This window comes from Sinohyriopsis cumingii, chromosome 1 (assembly GCF_028554795.1).
Source record: "Sinohyriopsis cumingii isolate HCF-2022 chromosome 1, ASM2855479v2, whole genome shotgun sequence".
NCBI lineage: Eukaryota > Metazoa > Mollusca > Bivalvia > Unionida > Unionidae > Sinohyriopsis > Sinohyriopsis cumingii.
The window spans coordinates 156,274,901-156,300,039 of NC_142961.1; the positions used below are offsets into that span (position 1 = coordinate 156,274,901).

Sequence of the window (25,139 nt, forward strand, 5' to 3'; positions counted from 1 at the left end):
ATCAGCACTATTTTCAAACAGGACACACTATATATTATAATCAGTCTTCTGTGGATTAACATTTGGGAATTTGTAGCTAGAACAATCAATGAAGCATATGAAACTGGATTATTCTCAACTGTTTTGACAGGGGCCCCCAAGTAGCAGAGTGGTCTAAAACGCTCTCCGTTACAGATCACTGCCATCTCACCTCTGTCTGTGTGGGTTTGAGTCTCAGATTCAGCCAATGTGGGTATGTGAGAAAGCCTGCCAGTAGCTTCTCGTGGGTAGGTGGTTCTTTCCGGGGTTTTCCAATGTTCTTCCTCCACCATTAATACTGGCCACAATTTATAGCCTATCGTCTGCTGAAAAATGGCATTAAACCCTACAACAACAACTGTTTTGAGACAAGGCACTAAAGTTGCATACCAAGGGAGGATAAACCAAAACAGAACCCAAGGATCCCATGAGCTTTTCTGGTTTATGACAAGTATTGCTAAAAATAAAACCTGGCTAATATCCAGGCAATAAAGATAACTCATTATGTAATATATGTGCTGTTATGTCTGACTGATCTTTCAAAAATCACAACTGATTGTTAACCAACAGATGCAGCAAAATAAATATACACTTACCTATAGCATCTCCATCCAATCTGACTGAGCCAGTGAAGATTCTGTCCACAGCTACTACCACACTTTGTGAACTGGTTTCTCCCATTGTCTCATGGAAATTTGCCAACTGTTTAGATCCCAGGCCTCCTCGCATAATGACTGAAAAAGAAACCGAATAAGAGCAAATTTTCCAATAATCCTATGCATAAAAAAAATTGTTGAGTGATTTTAAAATTCTATACCTCGATGATTAAAACAATTTACAGGTATAATTCACTGAATATCTTTTACGGGCAAGTCTAATAAACTGGTATGTTAAAGGGCAAGTCTAATATAATGATATGTTTGGTACATAGCGGAATGTCTAATATACTGGTATGTTTGATAAATAGTGGCAAGTCTAATATACTGGTATGTTTGATAAATAGTGGCAAGTCTAATATACTGGTATGTTTGACACATTCTTGCAAGTTTTATATACTGGTATGTTTGATACAGAATGGCAAGTCTAATATACAGGTATGTTTAAGGGCAAGTCTAACATACTGGTATATTTGGTACATAGTGGAACGTCTAATATACTGGTATGTTTGATACATAGCAGCAAGTCTAATATACTGGTATGTTTGGTACATAGCTGCAAGTCTAATATACTGGTATGTTAAAGGGCAAGTCTAATATACTGGTATGTTTGGTACATAGCGGAATGTCTAATATATTGGTATGTTTGATAAATAGTGACAAGTCTAATATACTGGTATGTTTGATACATAGCGGCAAGTTTTATATACTGGTATGTTTGATACAGATCAGCAAGTCTAATATACTGGTATGTTTAAGGGCAAGTCTAATATACTGGCATGTTTAAGGGCAAGTCTAATATACTGGTATGTTTGATATATAGCGGCAAGTCTAATATACTGGTATGTTTGGTACACAGCTCCAAGTCTAATATACTGGTATGTTAAAGGGCAAGTCTAATATAATGATATGTTTGGTACATAGCGGAATGTCTAATATAGTGGTATGTTTGGTACATAGCGGAATGTCTAATATATTGGTATGTTTGACAAATAGTGGCAAGTCTAATATACTGGTATGTTTGATACATAGCGGCAAGTTTTATATACTGGTATGTTTGATACTGATCGGCAAGTCTAATATATTGGTATGTTTAAGGGCAAGTCTAATATACTGGTATGTTTAAGGGCAAGTCTAATATACTGGTATGTTTGATATATAGTGGCAAGTCTAATATACTGGTATGTTTGGTACATAGCTGCAAGTCTAATATACTGGTATGTTAAAGGGCAAGTCTAATATACTGGTATGTTTGGTACATAGCGGAATGTCTAATATATTGGTATGTTTGATAAATAGTGGCAAGTCTAATATACTGGCATGTTTGATACATAGCGGCAAGTTTTATATACTGGTATGTTTGATACAGATCGGCAAGTCTAATATACTGGTATGTTTAAGGGCAAGTCTAATATACTGGCATGTTTAAGGGCAAGTCTAATATACTGGTATGTTTGATATATAGCGGCAAGTCTAATATACTGGTATGTTTGGTACATAGCTGCAAGTCTAATATACTGGTATGTTTTGTACATAGCGGCAAGTCTAATATACTGGTATGTTTGGTACATAGTGGCAAGTCTAATATACTGGCATGTTTGGTACATAGCAGCAAGTCTAATATACTGGTATGTTTGATACATAGCGGCATGTCTAATATACTGTATGTTTGGTACATACCGGCAAGTCTAATATACTGGTATGTTTGATACATAGCGGCAAGTCTAATATACTGGTATGTTTGGTACATACCGGCAAGTCTAATATACTGGTATGTTTGATACACAGCGGCGTGTCTAATATACTGCTATGTTTTGTACATACCGGCAAGTCTAATATTCTGTATGTTTGGTACATACCGGCAAGTCTAATATACTGGTATGTTTGATACATAGCGGCAAGTCTAATATACTGGTATGTTTGATACATACCAGCAAGTCTAATATACTGGTATGTTTGGTACATAGTGGCAAGTCTAATATACTGGTATGTTTGATACATAGTGGCATGTAAATATACTGGTATGTTTTGTACATAGCAGCAAGTCTAATATACTGTATGTTTGGTACATACCAGCAAGTCTAATATACTGGTATGTTTGATACATAGCGGCAAGTCTAATATACTGGTATGTTTGATACATACCGGCAAGTCTAATATACTGGTATGTTTGGTACATAGCAGCAAGTCTAATATACTGGTATGTTTGATACATAGCGGCAAGTCTAATATACTGGTATGTTTGATACATAGCGGCAAGTCTAATATACTGGTATGTTTGGTACATAGCGGCAAGTCTAATATACTGGTATGTTTGGTACATAGCGGCAAGTCTAATATACTGGTATGTTTGGTACATAGCGGCAAGTCTAATATATTGGTATGTTTGATACATAGCGGCATGTCTAATATACTGGTATGTTTTGTACATACCGGCAAGTCTAATATACTGGTATGTTTGGTACATAGCGGCAAGTCTAATATACTGGTATGTTTGGTACATAGCTGCAAGTCTAATATACTGGTATGTTAAAGGGCAAGTCTAATATACTGGTATGTTTGGTACATAGCGGAATGTCTAATATATTGGTATGTTTGACAAATAGTGGCAAGTCTAATATACTGGTATGTTTGATACATAGCGGCAAGTTTTATATACTGGTATGTTTGATACAGATCGGCAAGTCTAATATACTGGTATGTTTAAGGGCAAGTCTAATATACTGGCATGTTTAAGGGCAAGTCTAATATACTGGTATGTTTGATATATAGCGGCAAGTCTAATATACTGGTATGTTTGGTACATAGCTGCAAGTCTAATATACTGGTATGTTTTGTACATAGCGGCAAGTCTAATATACTGGTATGTTTGGTACATAGCGGCAAGTCTAATATACTGGTATGTTTGGTACATAGCGGCAAGTCTAATATACTGGTATGTTTGATACATAGCGGCATGTCTAATATACTGTATGTTTGGTACATACCGGCAAGTCTAATATACTGGTATGTTTGATAGATAGCTGCAAGTCTAATATACTGGTATGTTTGGTACATAGCGGCACATCTAAGATATTGGTATGTTTGGTACATAGTGGCATGTCTAATATACTGGTATGTTTGGTACATACAGGCAAGTCTAATATACTGGTATGTTTGGTACATAGCAGCAAGTCTAATATACTGGTATGTTTGATACATAGTGGCATGTCTAATATACTGTATGTTTGGTACATACAGGCAAGTCTAATATACTGGTATGTTTGATACATAGCGGCAAGTCTGATATACTGGTATGTTTGGCACATAGCAGCACGTCTAATATATTGGTATTTTGGTACATAGCAGCATGTCTAATATACTGGTATGTTTGGTACATAGCGGCATGTCTAATATACTGGTATGTTTGGTACATACAGGCAAGTCTAACATACTGGTATGCTTGGTACATAGCGGCACGTATAATACACTGGTATGTTTGATACATAGCAGCAAGTCTAATATAATGGTATGTTTGGTACATAGCGGAACGTCTAATATATTGGTATGTTTGGTACATAGCAGAACATTTAATATACTGGTATGTTAGGTACATAGCGTCAAGTCTAATAGACTGGTATGTTTGATACATTGTGGCAAGTTTTATATACTGGTATGTTTGATACAGAATGGCAAATCTGAGAATTATGTCAGTGATTTCAACTTCAAGACATATTCAGACCTGCCAACCATGACAAGTCCATCTCAGTAAGGCAGTTGACTTTTTTTCGCAAGTTTGACCAGTTTTCATTAAGGTGTAACAAGATATCATAAACTGCTACTGTAAGGCTGGAAAACATAATTATAAGTTTGGTATTTGAGACATGCAGTGACGATAAGCATTGTGTTCAACTGAAAAGCCTGTAAAGTAAGCATAGACTATATTTACTACTAGTACAGTTGCACAAACTTTAGTTCCAAACAATATGCAGTTCAGTGGCTTGTTGCTATCTCTCAACTTGATGTAATTCTTTGAAATTCTTTTTCTATTTCACATGATGTCAGTAATCATATCTTCTGCCACGAGATATACTCAAATTGTCATGTGATGTCCAATAAACGTAATCGTGTCCCTTCCAGATTTTATTCATTTCCTGTGTTGATTTTTAACACTTTTCAAGAGGCTTATTTTCCCTGTCATCTTAAACATGCATCATTCGCTGGGTTTAAAATATTTCTCTAAGACAAATAACAGTATCATCTAAGTTTAGAAAGCATATCACACAATACATGATTTGTCAGTTAATTAGTGATATTACTAATACTGCCACAAAACAATAACATACTAATTCTACTAAAATTACTATAACTGTCAGAACTGCAGCTGTGGAAGCGCAGTGGTTAGTGTTGTGGACTTGCAACCAAATAAATGCAGGTTTGATTCTTAACACTTGATCAGACTTGGCTGGTTACCATGGTGTGTTCATGGGCACTAAATAACATATTTGTGTTGATGTACCATAAAGACCAAACCAATCCACCACAACTACTATATGTTTCTACTACTACTACTGCTATTTAATAATGTTACTACTGCTGCTACTGCTAGTACTACCACTACTTCTGTCTACTACTACCAGGGCCCCGAGTGGCCGAGTGGTCTAAAGCGCTCTCCATTATGTATCACTGCTGTCTCACCTCTGTCTGCGTCGGTTTGAGTCTTTGATTCAGCCATGTGGGTATGTGAGAAAGCTTGCCAGTAGCTTCTCGTAGGTCGGTGGTTCTTTCCGGGGTTTTCCCGGGTTCTTCCTCCACCATTAATACTGGCTGCCATGTATAGCCTATCGTGTGCTGAAAAATGGCGTTAAACCCCACAACAACAACAACAACCTACTACTACCATCACCATCATCATAACAGCAACAGATGCAAGAATTACCTTCAGGATCAAAAGCCTCCACAGGATGTCCTTCATTCAAATTGGAATGACTGTGCTGTCTTTTGTGACCAGAAGTCAGTTTTGTTTTCACACCTGTTCCTATTAACTGGGCCAACTCTAACTGGGAAATGCATCTCAAAATCTGTAATTTATTTAGATGACACAATATAAAGCATATGATATTGATTTAAAATTCATATCCATAATTTTTAGAATGATATGAATTCATGTATAGACATGATTAAACATCTTCCTTTCCCTTCCACAATGTAAAGATGTAAGAAATGTTGTCAACACTATGTTTCATAGTGCCAAATCCTATGCATTCACTCAAGCCTCTAAGAACAATCCTAAATGAGACAATGACACAATAAGATCAATAAAACTTCACCACTTCCATCAGAATACAATGATTACTAGAACTGTGTTTGTAAAACATGTATACTGTATATACTTCCATCAGAATGCAATGATTACTAGAACTGTGTTTGTAAAGCATGTATACCAAATATACTTCCATCAGAATATAATGATTACTAGAACTGTGTTTGTAAAACATGTATACTGTATATACTTTCAACAGAATGCAATGATTACTAGAACTGTGTTTGTAAAACATGTATACCAAATATACTTCCATCAGAATGCAATGATTACTAGAACTGTGTTTGTAAAACATGTATACCAAATATACTAGCTTATAACTCAAGTCCAACTGCAAACATAGATCCTGATCTGTCATTTCATTATGCGTCAGTACACCAGGGTCTATGAGGTCTGTTCCACTGATTACATCTAACAAACTCCACAGACCTTGAGCTGCTGGCACATTATGCAATGGCAGATCCTGGTCTGTGGAGTTTGCAGTTGAACTCCACTTGTAACTAAATAAATAAGGTACTGAAAATGCAGACCAAAAATTCCAACTCCTAAAATTTCCAAAAGTTAGACAAATATTAAAATTTGCTAAAATGGCACGAAAATAAAATCAGATCTAGCATGCACAGAAATATGAATACCAAATTTCGTTTTCAGACCTCATGTTTTTGCCCAAACAAACCCAGGTCCAAAACAATTCCAGAATATAAATATGCCCAGCAAATTTCATTTGTGATCAAGCAGTGTTTGCTTTATATTCCTAAAAAGGATTTTGAATTTTAAGAAAAGGTGTTTTTATCTGTGCATTTGCTGATGCCAGGATTAGAACAATAGCTTGTCACTACTATGTAACAGTGAGCTAAAAACCAAAAAACTGCTGCAATGGCTTCAAAATCTACTCAGGTTATCTGCATATGCATACAATCATTACAGCCCAATTTAAGTAGCTTTTGCACAATCTTGTTAACAAGCGTCTTGGGATGAGTGGACAGACATATGGACATACAGATGTACTGATGAACAGATAGGATCAAATCAAATACATGTTCTGAGAGGAATTACATGTATGATTAGGAAGGCAACTTAAATGTGTGTAGCCGACCCATGATACAAATGAAAGTGTACATCGCTATCTCTTTAAAACCTAGAGCTGCTTGGCATCATGTCTCTTTACTTACATGCCTTCCCTAGGTGCTACAATGTTAAAATGGTATGGACTTGAAATATATGAACCCTTACCAAATCTTACTGGATTTTTCCTGTCTGAAATCAGAGTTTATGTTTAAATTTGAGAGACTTAAATTTAGAAAGTTTCACACTCTGATTACACGGAGACTCTGACATGACAAAAATCTGCAAGGACACCAACAGGAGGTCATATTCTGTTGACCTTTTGATTCACAAATCAAATTACAACTTTCACATTTATGAAAGTGAAAAACCTTATTCTAAACATATCATTTCTAATGCAAACACTCCCGAACATGAAATACAATGCTTTCTCCAATAGGTTACTAAAAATATGTGGACTGCAAATTTCAAAGGTTGGCAAAACATGAACATCTATCAATGGCTGTGAGATCTACTTACTACAAGCAGATAGTGACTTTAATCTGAATGGAAATTTGGGTGACACAAAGAAGCAAAGAAGGTTAGAATCAGCATTTACGCAGATCTGAGAACATTTTTTGGTTCTATCTATAATGTATTATTAGTATTTGAATTGGAAGAAAAATTATGTTTTGTAAATAAGAACAGAGATTCTGCAGAATGCAATATCTTACCAGTAACCAAGCTAGGATGTCCCATACAAGATCACCTGTAAGAATCACTGAAAACAACAAAGACTCTGACCTACCATTGCATAATGTACTGGTAGATCAGGGTCCATGTTATTTGTACTACTTATTAATCCTAACAAACTGCACTGACCCAGATCTGCTGACACTTTATGCATCAACTGTATCTTACATCTGTAGTCACTAGACAGAGATTTTGTAAAGCAAACTAAAAATGCTTGTGGATTTTAGAGAGAATAAATCTCTGCAGTGAACAATGATATGTACAACTGTCTTTTTCATTTAAGTGATAATTACTATGACTCAATGATCTTAAATAATTTAATTCCCAAGAATGTGAAAATTTAAAAATGAACTTACAGTATTATGATTTAAATCCCAAATAGTCCTGAAGCTTTATCACAAGTACAATTGTATTAAGTTCCATCTAAATTCCAGTGGTATTCCAAATATATCCCAATAAAAAATGTGCTGATATGATTCAAAATTAATGCTCCAGTCCAAGAATATTATTGATGAGTACTTTGAATTTTTAGTGAATAATAATTTAAATAAATAATTCCACCCAATCAAGTACTGACCACAACAATAAAATGATTCTGCTAAAGATTATAAAGCAAGTAATTTTTCAAGATAATACAAAAACTGAATCAGGATGAGGATCCAAAATTCATTTCATTTTTTTAAAAGTTGTCAACAGGATAAGGTCTATTACTAAAATTATGATAAAGAACATAGGAAACATCAGGTACATGTACAACAGGTTTTTCATGGGGAAATTCCAATGTCCTAGACCCAGACCCAAATAAATATGTTTACATTAATAATAATCCAAATACTTAATCCACAATCATGAGAAAAAACATTAGCTATGTATTCTGTTGTTCACAAAATAAATGAAACTGATTACGGACAAGCAAGATTATGTTCAAAATACAATTATACACGACATACAATCACATAGAAAAATACTAACAAACAATGTTAAATTAAATATACAAAATACAATACACTGACCAGTATCAATTCATTATTATTGTAATTTTTTTCATAAGGGTCTAATTCATGATCAAAACTTACTGTTTTATTATAAAATGAAGAGAATACATATTATGTTTTTAAAAAATCCACTTAATTTCTTTTAAATCCACTTAAAACATGTCATATTTATGTTGATAAAAAACTTACTGGTTTATAAGTCAATCTACTGATCAAAATTTTTAAATCAACTAATCTGATGCCCTGGTTCCGTTACATGTATGCTTATTAAAAAAGCAACCAAATGACAAAGTCATGATGGTATCAGAATGTAATACCTAAGTCATGATGGTATCAGAATGTAAACCTAAGTCATAATGGTATCAGAATGAAATACCTATGTCTCAGTTCTTCGAGGTAATACTTTTCATTTTACAATTATTACACTAACTTCTGATGCAAACTCTAATTCAGAACCAAAATACCATACTCTGCAAGTGAAATTCAGTTTCTGTAAACTCAAGACTGAATGCAGTAAGAATCATTTCAGCCATTATTGTGACCATATTCCATCTGCAACAGTAACATGTAGTAAAAGTAAACAAAAAGCAGTTTCTTTGCATCCTGCTTCAATGCACATGGACAATCTCAGAATAAATACAGATCTCACAGAACAGATTCAAATCTCAAGGAAATATCACAGAATCAGACTGGTACTCTGAAAATATCATACCTCTAAGACTGGTACTCTGAAAATATCACACATATTTCTTTCAATTTAACTTTTTCTGTAATGCAAGAAAACATTTTTTTTTCAAAGTTCATAAAATTTAGCATAATGTCATCTTTGAAGTCAGTTAAAAAAGCTTTTGTTTCAAATATTTCAAATAACAGACTATTTTTCTAATTAAAAAGTGCAACCTCCACATGCAGGAGTGTTTTCATCACATGCTGAATTAGCAATTCTTCCACTCTGCCAATGTAGTTCCTGATCATGCAAAGTTACATTCTGAACCAACATGTTAGTAAATAGATACATGGTTAAGTCTTTTATTAGGTGTATAAGAACCAAAACCAGCATCTTAAAAAATACTGATTTCTATTTTAATACATGTATGCATACCTCCCCCCTAAAAAGTTAATGTCTAACAAAAAAATATATTAAAACTTGGTGTAAGGGTTTAAAAGTCCAATCTGATTATCTACACATAAATACAAATATATCTGCTTAATTTCAAGTGTCTACCATAAGTGTATTTTACTTAACTGTATTTACAAGATTTGGGAGATTCTGCCTAGTTGTGAAAAAAGGACAAATTAGTGAAAATCTAGTGGGACATAAAAATTGTTCTCTTCCAAGGACCTGTGTAAGAAATAACTGCAATGCAAACCAAAATAAATTATCCAAAATGATTTAATAATGTGACATGTACTATGCAACAGCACATATATGTTAGCTCCACCCTTACAGTATTTCAACTTTTTCCTATCAGCAAGAGTGAACCGGTAATGACGAGTTCAGGGTTAATAAACATAGGTGAAATAAATTGTCAAAATATTTCTTAATTTGATAATTTTAAATGCACCAAGTATTTCCTTATTTACTATAATGAAACTGTGATATTTTCTATTCACTGAATTCTATCTATTTCTGATGAATCACAAATGTTGCTAAATATAAAAAATGACAAATTATATACAGTTACATTATCACATAATCAAAATGGTACAGCCAGAAGGAAGGTGCTGGAAACCAATCAACTGCAATGTGATTAAGTGATAAATGAAAAAGCTTTTAAAGTTTCACTCACTCTCCAAATGATGTCATGATTTTCTGTGAGTGCAAAAACTTATCTAAATAAGATCAATTGCAAAAAAAATAAAATGGAATTCTTGTAGCATTGTCGTTTTGTAAACGTCATACACCAGGCAAGCAGAATAGCATTGCACCAGCTTAAAACACATATACAGAAAATGGGACTATCCCTTCACAAGGCATCCTTTGAAGCATTTGCTCAATAATAAAGATGCAATGGCAAAGCACTGATATAAACAGAACTCTTTGTATATATGAGTAGTACATGTCCCCAAAACTGTATTCTATTAATTAATTACATTCTGACAACTTTATATTTAATTGCCTAAAGGCCCCAAATTCACTTTTCATCTCAAATGTTCTTTCTAAAATCAAATTTTAAAAATAAACTTTCCTACATTTCTCTCTTGACATTTGTTCAAACAAAACGCAGATGCAAAGGATTTAGGACAAACTTCCATTTATTTTTATATAAAGTGTCTTAATTAACACTTCTTTTATTTTTATATAAAGTGTCTTAATTAACATTTCTTTTATTTTTATATAAAGTGTCTTAATTAACACTTTTTATTTTTATATAAAGTGTCTTAATTAACACTTCTTTTATTTTTATATAAAGTGTCTTAATTAACACTTCTTTTATTTTTATATAAAGTGTCTTAATTAACACTTCTTTTATTTTTATATAAAGTGTCTTAATTAACATTTCTTTTATTTTTATATAAAGTGTCTTAATTAACACTTTTTATTTTTATATAAAGTGTCTTAATTAACACTTCTTTTATTTTTATATAAAGTGTCTTAATTAACACTTCTTTTATTTTTATATAAAGAGTCTTAATTAACACTTCTTTTATTTTTATATAAAGTGTCTTAATTAACACTTCTTTTATTCTTATATAAAGTGTCTTAATTAACACTTTTATTTTTATATAAATTGTCTTAATTAACACTTCTTTTATTTTAATATAAAGAGTCTTAATTAACACTTCTTTTATTTTTATATAAAGTGTCTTAATTAACACTTTTATTTTTATATAAAGTGTCTTAATTAACACTTCTTTTATTTTTATATAGTGTCTTAATTAACACTTCTTTTATTTTTATATAAAGTGTCTTAATTAACACTTCTTTTATTTTTATATAAACAGTCTTAATTAACACTTCTTTTATTTTTATATAAAGTGTCTTAATTAATACTTTTATTTTTATATAAAGTGTCTTAATTAACACTTCTTTTATTTTTATATAAAGAGTCTTAATTAACACTTCTTTTATTTTTATATAAAGTGTCTTAATTAACACTTCTTTTATTTTTATATAAACAGTCTTAATTAATACTTCTTTTATTTTTATATAAAGTGTCTTAATTAACACTTCTTTTATTTTTATATAAAGTGTCTTAACACTACAGAGTGTTAATTAACACTACAGAAAAATTCTGGGATTTTTATTATTCAGGAGATTTATCAATTCATCTTTTCTCTAAGAATATGAACTTCTTAACTCACAATTTATTTTTAACAGGCTTATTGCCTTTCTTCTATTATCCCGAATTCCAACAGGCTTATTGCTTTTCTTCTATTATCCCGAATTCCAACAGGCTTATTGTCTTTCTTCTATTATCACGAATTCCCACAGGCTTATTGCCTTTCTTCTATTATCCACTTCCAACAGGCTTAATGCCTTTCTTCTATTAACCCGAATTTCAACAGGCTTATTGCCTTTCTTCTATTAACCCAAATTTCAACAGGCTTATTGCCTTTCTTCTTTTATCCCGTATTCCCACAGGCTTATTGCCTTTCTTCTATTATCCCGAATTCCAAAAGGCTTATTGTCTTTCTTCTATTATTCCGAATTCCAAAAGGCTTATTGCCTTTCGTCTATCATCCCGAATTCCAACAGGCTTATTGCATTTCTTCTATTATTCTGAATTCCAACAGGCTTATTGCCTTTCTTCTATTATCCCGAATTTCAACAGGCTTATTGCCTTTCTTTTATTATCCCGTATTCCCACAGGCTTATTGCCTTTCTTCTATTATCCACTTCCAACAAGCTTATTGCCTTTCTTCTATTAACCCGAATTTCAACAGGCTTATTGCCTTTCTTCTATTATCCACTTCCAACAGGCTTATTGCCTTTCTTCTATTATCCACTTCCAACAGGCTTATTGCCTTTCTTCTATTAACCCAAATTTCAACAGGCTTATTGCCTTTCTTCTATTAACCCAAATTTCAACAGGCTTATTGCCTTTCTTCTATTATCCTGAATTCCAACAGGCTTATTGCCTTTCTCCCCAACTTCCGACAAAAGTTTAAATGTTCTGAAGTTTAGAGACCACAACAGCTAAATCATAAACCACATCCTGCACCTTTTGTACTAATGAAAGATTCTGTGTAATGATTTTACCAGAACTAAATGTGAATTTTGTTTTCTCTGCTACTAAACAAATGCACAGAATCTTGGATAATATGAAATGAGAGACACACAGTTCCCTGGTGAACACCCATATTCAAGATGAGAGACACACAGTTCCCTGGTGAATACCCATACTCAAGATGAGACACACACAGTTCCCTGGTGAACACCCATACTCAAGATGAGAGACACACAGTTCCCTGCTGAACACCCATACTCAAGATGAGGTTCAATCCCAATTAATGTTGAAGTTTTCAGAGTTTGTGTGAAACTGAGGCCAGTGTACTGATATGAAATCACCATGAATTCCCACTGTCCACCAACATACCTGTAGCCAGGGCCAAATACTGGGCGACACATTCTGTAAGTGGATTAGACAGTTAGAAATTAGTCAACAATATAGTGATACTTCATAAATAAACATGACCATACCTCTAACCAAGATTTCCCTAGGTAGTTGCCATCTGTGTGGGCCACTGAGATCAAGGTTTTAATTGTGTCAATATTTTTGGCTTTCATCTCTGTGAGAGGGGAGGTGGCAGTCAGGAGGGTGAACCTTGCCAGGGCCTGTACATATGCATCTCTCTCCAGCTAGCAAACAAAGAAATCATGCTAACAATGGATAAATAAATAGTGAGAAATACTATTTACAATCAGTGAGTAGGCAGATAAAATTTAATTTTGTATTTAACAACAAGTAATGCCAAGGTTCCACAATCTTTTACTTACATCAGCAATTATTTTACACAAGATTTTTAAAGTTAATTTATTGTAGACTTTCAATTTATATTAAATTACTGGCTATGAGTATAAAGTGTTTGGTACCAAGGAAGCAACAGCTGTGAAAAAGGCTGCCACGTCCATAATGATGAAGAAAGTAAAAGTAAATATACTTAAATTGAAACAATTTCATTTTATGCAAGTCTTGTATTTTCTTGATATTCTTATGTTAATTTATCTTCATACTTAGAATGAATTTTAGCCTAAGCATTATATCAACATGTGTTAATCAACAAATGTGCTAAATAAGACACAGAGTACCCTGAACAAGCATATTACAGGCATGCCTCCATGTTGAACAGACCTCTGTGTAAGCACCAGTACAGTAGATTTGACATGGAAGATTAAAGGGTCTCAATGACCAAGACCTAAATGTGCAGAAACCATTCTTATTATAATATGACCATGACCTATGACCTTTAGAACCCAGAATCTATAGGTTTCTTTATTATCTAAAGTGCAAGGCACCTACAAGGTTTAGCAGAGGAACTAACTACAAAAGTTACTTGGTCAAACCTATTTTTCTTTCAGATGTGATAACCCTGACTTTTGATAATTTGACCCCAAAATCAATAGGCCTATTCCATACCTTAAGTGCAAGCCCTCCACAAATTCTGGTCAAGGTATTAAAGCTGTCATGCAAAAAACAAAAAAACAAAATTCAAATATTATTTTTTTCAGGGATGACCTTGACTTTTGATCTTTCTAACCAAATAATAAACTCTGGTGAAGGTAAATGGTCAATAACTAAACTGTCCATTTTTCTTCATTCAGTGACTTTGAAAAGTTAATTTTAAAAGATTTAGAATTTATTGCCATATTCCATTGGAGATGATGATTCAGCCAAATAAGATTAGCATCTTCTTCCATTCAATTCTGGTTAGTCTAAGTCTAGAAGATGCTTGATTTCTGATTTGGCATCAATGAAAGGGCTTACCAGACACATGGTTTAATCTGCCTTAAAGAGAACCATAAAATGTTCAGTGTCTTTCCTTTCAGTCAATTGCAATTGGGAGTCATGATCATGTGTTAATAATGAAGGGACAACAACACATGATTGACTTTTGACTAAATAAAATATCAAAATTAAATTATGCAATACACAAGGGACATCATGAAACAGGCATAAATAAGACAAGGCAAGCAGGTGCTTACTGATACAATTTATAAGTAACGCCAGTGATGATCAACATATTAAAATGTTTGCTTACAGCCTGACCTAAATACAAGAGATAAAAGCACATGATGAAAATAAAATACATGAACATGTTTTGACATATATTAAATACGTATTTAAAGTCAGCCTACTTCCTTCAATTCCTTTATTGCAAAATTCAAATTTATTTATTATATGTAAAATTTTCTGCACAAACAGAATATTTGAAGAAGGCAAACACCACAATACATATTCTTCTTAACTTTATTGCTGATTTTAGTTTATGTATAATTATAAAATCCCCAACTGTGTTTATTTTCAATATTGTTCTATCACACACAACCTCCTTTTCCCATGATTCTTTTAAACACTTTTTATATGGGGAGGGGGGCTAAGTACTTAAGAGATATTCATTTCATTCAAAAATCTGTGAACATATTGTAATGGTTCAATAATAATATTGATATCAATTAACCTGATGATAAATCTTTTCCTTATTAACAGGACAGATCATCTGGGGAAAAAATAACCATATAAATAAATTACGATTATGAATCTGATACAAGAATCTATCATATATTATTTGCTCCCATCACCACCAAAAAATTATTCCCCCAACCCTCCAGATACGTTTACAACTCCTTTTGCTATTTCTTGTTGACACCCAAGCAAACAATCATGAACCATATAAGGTCCCTCTAAACTCCTTCTTTCTGAATGCAACCAGTATTCTGCCTATTGTCCCTTTCAGACTTTAAATGGTATGGATTAAAGACAGAATTAATTCCCCTTCTTTTAAGTTATTTTAGGATGTTGAATGTTTAACTGGTTTGGATTTGCTGTCATAAGATAAGATAAAATAAAAGATTGCCTACAAATAATCAACAACTGCAATAAAAGTGATATGCCAAAACAACTAACTTGCTGAAATAAACAGCTGAATGAACACTGTGTTAAAGTTACAATTTGTGTACAGTAAAAAAAAATAAACCAGACTGAATCAATAACAATCCGGATGGAACTTTATTCAGTATTTTAGCTTGAAATTTTTAATAAATATATTATTGCCATGTGCTTAATATATTATTTAGTTTTTTTATATAAATCTATACCCACAAAAATAAATGAATTCACAGTAAATTTTGTGACTGCTTAAAGAAGATATCCTCTCATGCCGTTTTATCTTTCTTACCTCCATGTGGAAGATGCATGCTATTCTTACTGCACATCGAATACCATCCAAACACAGAGTGGCTACCTGTGGGTCATCACAGTCCTGCAGGCCTACACTGAAAGCTGCCAGAAAGGGTGTCCATGCCATCTGCACATTAAATGTTGATACGAGTGAGCAATGAGCATAAGATCATTCTGCACTGAAGGAAGGGAGAAGGATCATGTGTTGTCAAGCTTTTCTCTCTCTCACTGAGGGAAGGGAGAAGGATCATGTGTTGTCAAGCTTTTCTCTCTCTCATTAAGGGAAGGGAGAAGGATCTTGTGTTGTCAAGCTTTTCTCTCTCACTGAGGGAAGGGAGAAGGATCATATGTTGTCAAGCTTTTCTTTCTCTCACTGAGGGAAGGGAGAAGGATCATGTGTTGTCAAGCTTTTCTCTCTCTCATTGAGGGAAGGGAGAAGGATCTTGTGTTGTCAAGCTTTTCTCTCTCACTGAGGGAAGGGAGAAGGATCATGTGTTGTCAAGCTTTTCTCTCTCTCACTGAGGGAAGGGAGAAGGATCATGTGTTGTCAAGCTTTTCTCTCTTTCACTGAGGGAAGGGAGACGGATCTTGTGTTGTCAAGCTTTTCTCTCTCTCACTGAGGGAAGGGAGAAGGATCTTGTGTTGTCAAGCTTTTCTCTCTCTCACTGAGGGAAGGGAGAAGGATCATGTGTTGTCAAGCTTTTCTCTCTCTCATTGTGGGAAGGAAGAAGGATCTTGTGTTGTCAAGCTTTTCTCTCTCACTGAGGGAAGGGAGAAGGATGTGTTGTCAAGCTTTTCTCTCTCTCACTGAGGGAAGGGAGAAGGATCATGTGTTGTCAAGCTTTTCTCTCTCTCATTGAGGGAAGGGAGAAGGATCTTGTGTTGTCAAGCTTTTCTCTCTCTCACTGACGGAAGGGAGAAGGATCTTGTGTTGTCAAGCTTTTCTCTCTCACTGAGGGAAGGGAGAAGGATCATGTGTTGTCAAGCTTTTCTCTCTCTCTTACTGAGGAAAGGGAGAAGGATCATGTGTTGTCAAGCTTTTCTCTCTCTCACTGAGGGAAGGGAGAAGGATCATGTGTTGTCAAGCTTTTCTCTCTCTCACTGATGCAAAGATGCCAACTCATTCAAATGCTTATCAAGCATTCCAACATCAATTTTATTTATGTCTAGGCAGACTGTCCAGAATGGATAACATGTTCACTAATAATCAAACTTCAATATAGTCATGCTGTGTCTTCCTATAAGATTATATATACCTGATGACAGTCATTAAGAAATATGGTCCAATGAGAATAAATGGTGACATCCATTCATCCAGCACCCTGAACTCCTTCAACATTTTTGGGCCAAAACTAGAACTATACACTTTAATTTTCCTCATGAATTATTTGCATCGTTTAATTTTTTTTTTTTTTACCTCTGCTCCTATTTTTAATCTATTGACAGTCTAGTCGACTGGTTTCTTGTTATCTACATTTTTTTGGTTAAAACTAAGAAACTATAATTTACATACCAGTCAATCACTTTAATGCCAAAGCACTCTTCTCCCTACCTGTGTCCACTAAAAAAACTCCTGTCCAAGATTATCTTGATATTCAGATTTAACAGAGTAATCTCGACATAATTTGGAATGTGGAATTTTTGATAAAATTCTCAATTATTCTGCAAAATTTGGGATGGTTGGCATCTCTGTCAATGCTTGAATAAAAATTTAACAACACTAACAACAACAAAATCTAAGTGCTGTACTGAGAAAAAATGTTCTTTTGAAAGAAAATTATATGCTCTTAAAGGAACTGACTTCATATAAAGAAGTTATCATTGATTACATCATGGTATAGATGATTCTAAACACTGTATCTAGATTAATATCTATATATTCCATTACGTAAATCGATGGTTACGTATTCCATACATTACCCTCCACAAAACTTCAAATATTTATTCCCTCATGATCATGGTTTCCACCTTAGTAAATGTAAAAATGTATCCAATCAGAGTTATGTGTGTGTGTGATTTGGATTTTTAACGCAGCTTTAACAATTTTCCAGTCATATCACTATGCTGTCTGCAGTGTGGCAGTTTAAAGTGATGTCTAGCACTGGGGCATCATGTCGCAGACATGTAGCACGATGTCCCACCCAGTCACATTATCCTGACACCAGGCCAACCAGTCCTAACACTAACCTCTTAATGCTGAGTGCCTAGCGAGACAGGTGTTAGTACCATTTTTTGAAGTCTTTGGTATGACTCAGCCGGGGTGTGAACCCACAACCTCCTGCATCCGAGGCAGACACTCTAACCACTAGGCCACCGGAGCGGTCAATCTGAGTTATGTGTTTCTAATCATTTCACAGTGATTCATAAAAGCTACATTCACAAGTTTATGTCCTACATTACATTCAGTTGCAGGACAAAAACTGCATGTGATTTGTCTAACTGTATATCTTCAAATGACGGTGGGGAAATTGAGTTATTGTGCAGAAACCACTTTACTTCTTTCAGTCAGTGACCTTGACCTTTGATTATTTGCCCTTACTTGACATGTAAGCCATCCACAAAGTTAGGTAACTAGATGGCAGACAAGCCATGTTACTGTGCAGAAACAAAACTGATAATGAATGAATGAATGAATAAATGAATGGAGGGTGGATGGATGGATGGACATTACATTATATGCTCTGCCTTACTGGTGTGTGTACAAATTGCAGGAGCAAAATTATCTGTTGTTATGTGCATATTCAGGTGATGACTATGATATTTACCAAGTATTTAGCAGTTACACACACAAGAATGTGTGAAAGATAGAGGGATGGATGTATTTAGTAATTACACACATAAGAATGTGTAAAAGTAGCGGGATGGATGTATTTAGTAGTTACACACACAAGAATGTGTAAAAGTAGCGGGATGGATGTATTTAGTAGTTACACACATAAGAATGTGTAAAAGTAGCGGGATGGATGTATTTAGTAGTTACACACACAAGAATGTGTGAAAGATAGAGGGATGGATGTATTTAGTAGTTACACACATAAGAATGTGTAAAAGTAGCGGGATGGATGTATTTAGTAGTTACACACACAAGAATGTGTGAAAGATAGAGGGATGGATGTATTTAGTAGTTACACACATAAGAATGTGTAAAAGTAGCGGGATGGATGTATTTAGTAGTTACACACACAAAAATGTGTAAAAGATAGAGGGATGGATGTATTTAGTAGTTACACACACAAGAATGCATAAAAGATAGAGGGATGGATGTATTTAGTAGTTACACACACAAGAATGTGTAAAGATAGAGGGATGGATGTATTTAGTAGTTACACACATAAGAATGTGTAAAGGTAGAGGGATGGATGTATTTAGTAGTTACACACACAAGAATGTGTAAAGGTAGAGGGATGGATGTATTTAGTAGTTACACACACAAGAATGCATAAAAGATAGAGGGATGGATGTATTTAGTAGTTACACACATAAGAATGTGTAAAGGTAGAGGGATGGATGTATTTAGTAGTTACACACACAAGAATGCATAAAAGATAGTGGGATGGATGTATTTAGTAGTTACACACACAAGAACAAGAATGCATAAAAGATAGAGGGATGGATGTATTTAGTAGTTACACACATAAGAATGTGTAAAGGTAGAGGGATGGATGTATTTAGTAGTTACACACACAAGAATGCATAAAAGATAGAGGGATGGATGTATTTAGTAGTTACACACATAAGAATGTGTAAAGGTAGAGGGATGGATGTATTTAGTAGTTACACACATAAGAATGTGTAAAGGTAGAGGGATGGATGTATTTAGTAGTTACACACATAAGAATGTGTAAAGGTAGAGGGATGGATGTATTTAGTAGTTACACACATAAGAATGCATAAAAGATAGAGGGATGGATGTATTTAGTAGTTACACACACAAGAATGTGTAAAGGTAGAGGGATGGATGTATTTAGTAGTTACACACACAAGAATGTGTAAAGGTAGAGGGATGGATGTATTTAGTAGTTACACACACAAGAATGTGTAAAGGTAGAGGAATAGCTGTACAGGAGGTACAGAAAGCTCCCCACCAAGAAGGTATAACGCCCCACCCCCAATTCCACAACAGAGAATAAAGTATTCGCATCTTGCAATTCTACTACAGAATGCAGTATAACAATCCAGTTTTTTGTGTTTTTTTAAACTCTGTGTAGGGACAAAAACATACGAGTTCAGATGAGCAGTTTGGTTATACCAAATCTTCCATTTAGGGATAACATACACATAAGCTTAGATGAACTGATAATTTCAATCATAATTAAGTTTCTATATAGAGACAATCTACCTTGAACATGGGCCTGACATGTTCCAGGTGTGTGGCACTCGTAAAACTTGTCTGAACATGGCTTACACCTTCCATCAATGCCTTGGCCGTCTGGGCCATCTGCTCCATCTCCAGGTTATACAACAGCCGACGCTTCTTGTCACTCGTTATGTCCTCTGAAAACATAGGTAAATATCTCTACTCAGAAATGAATTATTTCATTTTTCAAAGCCAAGTACTACAATCACAATATTTCAGCATCATTAAAATTAAAGACTCTCTACTTTGAAGATATCAGCAACATAGAATTTTGGTAAATTACAACTGTGTGATGCTGTGAATTTTTTGTGGCAATGGTATTAATGGTATGTCGACAAACACTTTATTCCAACATATGGGATTACTAAACTACGATAACAAAAGTCTCTGCTGATAATAAGGAATGCCCAAATAAAATTACTGATAAAACATTGATTGCTTATTTCATAAAAACAACATCCATTAATCTACTCATCAATACAACAGGGATTTAAAATGGTCATTAATAGCCAATCTAGTTCAGGAACCAAGTGTAGTTGTTGGTGTTTGGTGCCAACAGTCACATTATGATCTTTCCTTCACAGAAATCTTAACATCGATAACATTTTAGTGAAAATTAGTTCAATTACTAAATTCACACAAATTGTTCAAGACAAGATTTTCCTTGCACATGGAAACTACTATTTCTTTGGTCTGATGATAATACTAATTTATAAGACATGAAATTGGTAATAAGATATTTTAAAAGCGTACAAGCTGTGCAAAACAAAGGTCTTAGTGACCATGAGAAGTCCTGCACCTGATCAAATGGAGAAACCTGAAATGACCTAAAAGGCAAATTAAAATCAATAACAGGTAGTCTTGTCAAGGATGAGAATCACATATGAATAGATAAGTCTATGTCTCTCTGGGAATAATACCAATATGTCAACACATATAAAAAAGCACCACCGTACCACACTGACAGACATTCTAAAGATTAAACGACCACCAATGGATATGTGTATCAGAAATGTATTGCATTGTCGGCTGTGTATCATGAATTGTATCAACATGTAGCACAGGTGTCCATTTCAACTCAGTTCTAAGTGCCACCAAATGCATGTTAAAATAGAGTGGATGGTATTTAATGGGATACATTAGTTTCCTATCCCAGTGATCTCAAGTGCTATGTGCTAATATATTAAAAGGGAGTCGATGATACTTGATTGGGTAGTTATCCCAGTGAATATTAGTTCCAGATTCTAATGATCAGCACAGAAGTACAATTAACAACGTATGAACATTTACTGTGAAATTTTTAATAGTTTGGCAACAACAAAAAAATTGCTGGTACTTATATAAGTGGTTTGGAGCAGGTGCTCTCTTATTTCTATGTAAGAATAATTATTTTGGGGGTCTTCAAATTCATAGCAAAAATAGAGTTATCATGCATAGCTGCAAACTGCACAGACCCATATCTATCATCACACCTTGCTGACTGTTACCAAAATGCACAACCTATATATTAAGTTTGCGAGTTTTCACTCAGCAATTTAGGAGACAAAGTTACAAACAAATGGATAGATGGATGGACATATATATATATATATATATATATATATATATATATATATATATATAGGGCATAACCGACTTTTGATCCGGAAATCGGATTCCACCGGATAGTATGAACTTCCGATTAATCGGAGTCGGACAAGGCAGGAACGACCGATTCGGATAATAAAAATAATAAAGTTGAATTTCTATAGCACCGTGTCTAACACTGCGTGTCATTCGATAGTGCGTTAATAAAGTTAAATAAGAAGTCAGAAAAGTCCAATATGGTCAACACAACGGGGTGAAACGATAATACTTGAGTTAGACCGAAAGATTTAAATTTATTAAAATATATAATACAGTCCTACCCGTTTATGTCAACATCCTCAATAATGAAGGCATAATATTGAATACATTGACACATGCTAATGAGGTATTAAAAGAAAATGATTCCGCAAGAGGCCAACTTTATAGGACCAAACAAAAGCCTGTTTTATTTTTATTTGACCGCGACATTAAAGCATGGCGGCAAGATCAACTAATTGTTGAATAAAGTACACGATGGAACTGGCCGCTTGCCAACATAAATGATTAAGGCGGGAAAATAAAAGCCTGGCGGAAAGATCAACTAATTGTTGAACAAAGAATGGGTCGGAACTGGCAAAAAAATAAAAAATTTCATGGATTCTTTGTGGCTTTGAACTTCGTTGCATTTTGCTATAGTCCTGCCATATCCTTCCCCTTGTGACATCGGTGTGATATGCAAAACGTGTGTAACACGGTTTAAAAAGTTAATTTGAAAAACCTTTTAATTTAGCATTTCCGATTAATTGAATCGTATCCGGAATCGGAAAAATTTCATGCCCAAAATCCGGAATCGGAAATCAGTAGAAAAATGCTAATCGGTTATGCCCTATATATATATATATATAAAGTGAAGTGAGTGCAGCTTATTGAACACCTCTCAGTGATCCTTAAATCTTTTCTAAAAAAAAAACACAGAATCAACTTGCAAATAATGTTCAATAAATTTTCTCCATCAAGCAAGAGTCAATCTGTACCATGTACTTATATATGGAGTAGAAAAGCTTCATGTTTTAAACCAACTCAACTTAGAACAGGGAATGAGAGATTAAACTTAAGTGTTTCATCCTACTTGCTGTTGTGTTGTTAGAACAGGGAATGAGAGATTAAACTTAAGTGTTTCATCCTACTTACTGTTGTGTTGTTGGAACAGGGAATGAGAGATTAAACTTAAGTGTTTCATCCTACTTGCTGTTGTGTTGTTAGAACAGGGAATGAGAGATTAAACTTAAGTGTTTCATCCTACTTACTGTTGTGTTGTTAGAACAGGGAATGAGAGATTAAACTTAAGTGTTTCATCCTACTTGCTGTTGTGTTGTTAGAACAGGGAATAGGAGATTAAACTTAAGTGTTTCATCCTACTTGCTGTTGTGTTGTTAGAACAGGGAAAGAGAGATTAAACTCAAGTGTTTCATCCTACTCGCTGTTGTGTTGTTAGAACAGGGAAAGAGAGATTAAACTCAATGTTTCATCCTACTTGCTGTTGTGTTGCTAGAACAGGGAATGAGAGATTAAACTTAAGTGTTTCATCCTACTTGCTGTTGTGTTGTTAGAACAGGGAAAGAGAGATTAAACTCAAGTGTTTCATCCTACTCGCTGTTGTGTTGTTAGAACAGGGAAAGAGAGATTAAACTCAATGTTTCATCCTACTCGCTGTTGTGTTGTTAGAACAGGGAATGAGAGATTAAACTTAGGTGTTTCATCCTACTTGCTGTTGTGTTGTTAGAACAGGGAATGAGAGATTAAACTTAAGTGTTTCATCCTACTTGCTGTTGTGTTGTGCTTCTGGACATTCACAACTTTCATCTTGATCTCATTTCCTGCAATCTGATCGTAGACGGCTGAGAGATATTCCTCAGGCAAATCCCTGGTATCGTTGATACCCCGATTCATTTTAATATACTGCTCTTTTGTCATCTTTTCCTTTACTTGTGCACTGTGGAGATCTGTCGTCAACATTATGATGGAATATGCAAGCACGTAGGCTGCATCAGCACTGGCAAATATGCCACTACTGTAAATGTAGAAGAAACTGATTTGTGAGGCAAAAAATCAAAACATGTTATGAATTTTTTCTACTGTATCTACCTAGCAGAAAACTTGTATATTTAAGAATTTAACTACATATTTGACAGCTTTCATACAGTTAATAAGTTTGAAAATCAATTAATGAAAGGTCATAGTGAGTAAAGGCTCTTCCTATAGTAACTGATTTTCGGTGACTCCAGGAAGCCTGTTAAATACGAAGTTCAAATTTTATAATAACAAATATTTAAATAAATAATAACGAATGCCAAGAAATAAATGACTATATTTTTGCCAGTGTTTATGAATATGTCAAGAATATGGGTATATGAACACATACGTAGTTACTTTCTAGTTTTAATAACTAACTTTAACTTTCTGTGTCACATGATATGAATTTAATTAGTATCAATGCTTATTTATAAAGGTTTGGTAAAATACTGAAATAATAAAACTTTAACAATGAAATCTAATAATGTCACTGACAATGGAAAAGTGATACAGATCTCACCATTTTCTAATGGATGGCAAGACAATAAATTAACTTAAAAAATATATGGCTGGATTAATAATTGAAAATATATTATATGCATTACCATTAATAATGTAAATATATGGGCATTTTTAAAGAAAAACTTTCTGTCCAGATAATTTATTTACATATGATGCATATGAAAATTATTTTTTCATATCATACCACTATTGTCAGGATCGTGTACTGATGTGCCTGGCAAGTTCAAGCCTGATAAAAAAGTGGGCATGGGAAACTAAGTTGCAATATATATTTGCTTTCCAATGAGGAACATTTACATGATAATGTTTCTTTTACCAATAATCACTGTTCCAGTAAAAAATACTTGGGACCTAGGAAAGGAACTTTCAATGTGAAGCAGTCACCCATAGATGCAGTTTAGAATCTTGCATTATTTCCATATGAACTCTTTGAGTGATCAGAGTACTGTGGCATCCACTTTTTTTAAACTGCCTTCCCTGGGTGCCAAGTATGTTTAAATGGAACAGCCC

At 34.1% G+C, this 25,139-nt stretch overlaps 1 protein-coding gene across 2 annotated transcripts in view; it reads right to left on the reverse strand.

Annotated features, from left to right (window-relative positions):
* LOC149808205 (brefeldin A-inhibited guanine nucleotide-exchange protein 1-like) overlaps positions 1 to 25,139 on the reverse strand; it is a 180,671-nt gene that overhangs the window by 83,008 nt on the left and 72,524 nt on the right. For both annotated transcript variants that reach the window (XM_089974695.1, XM_089974685.1), the window contains 6 exons: positions 23,858 to 24,105; positions 20,451 to 20,605; positions 16,110 to 16,238; positions 13,414 to 13,572; positions 5,593 to 5,734; positions 615 to 752 (listed from right to left, as the gene is read on the reverse strand). In XM_089974695.1, coding sequence (XP_089830821.1) covers positions 615 to 752; positions 5,593 to 5,734; positions 13,414 to 13,572; positions 16,110 to 16,238; positions 20,451 to 20,605; positions 23,858 to 24,105 — 971 coding nt within the window. The remainder of the gene's footprint in view (positions 1 to 614; positions 753 to 5,592; positions 5,735 to 13,413; positions 13,573 to 16,109; positions 16,239 to 20,450; positions 20,606 to 23,857; positions 24,106 to 25,139) is intronic.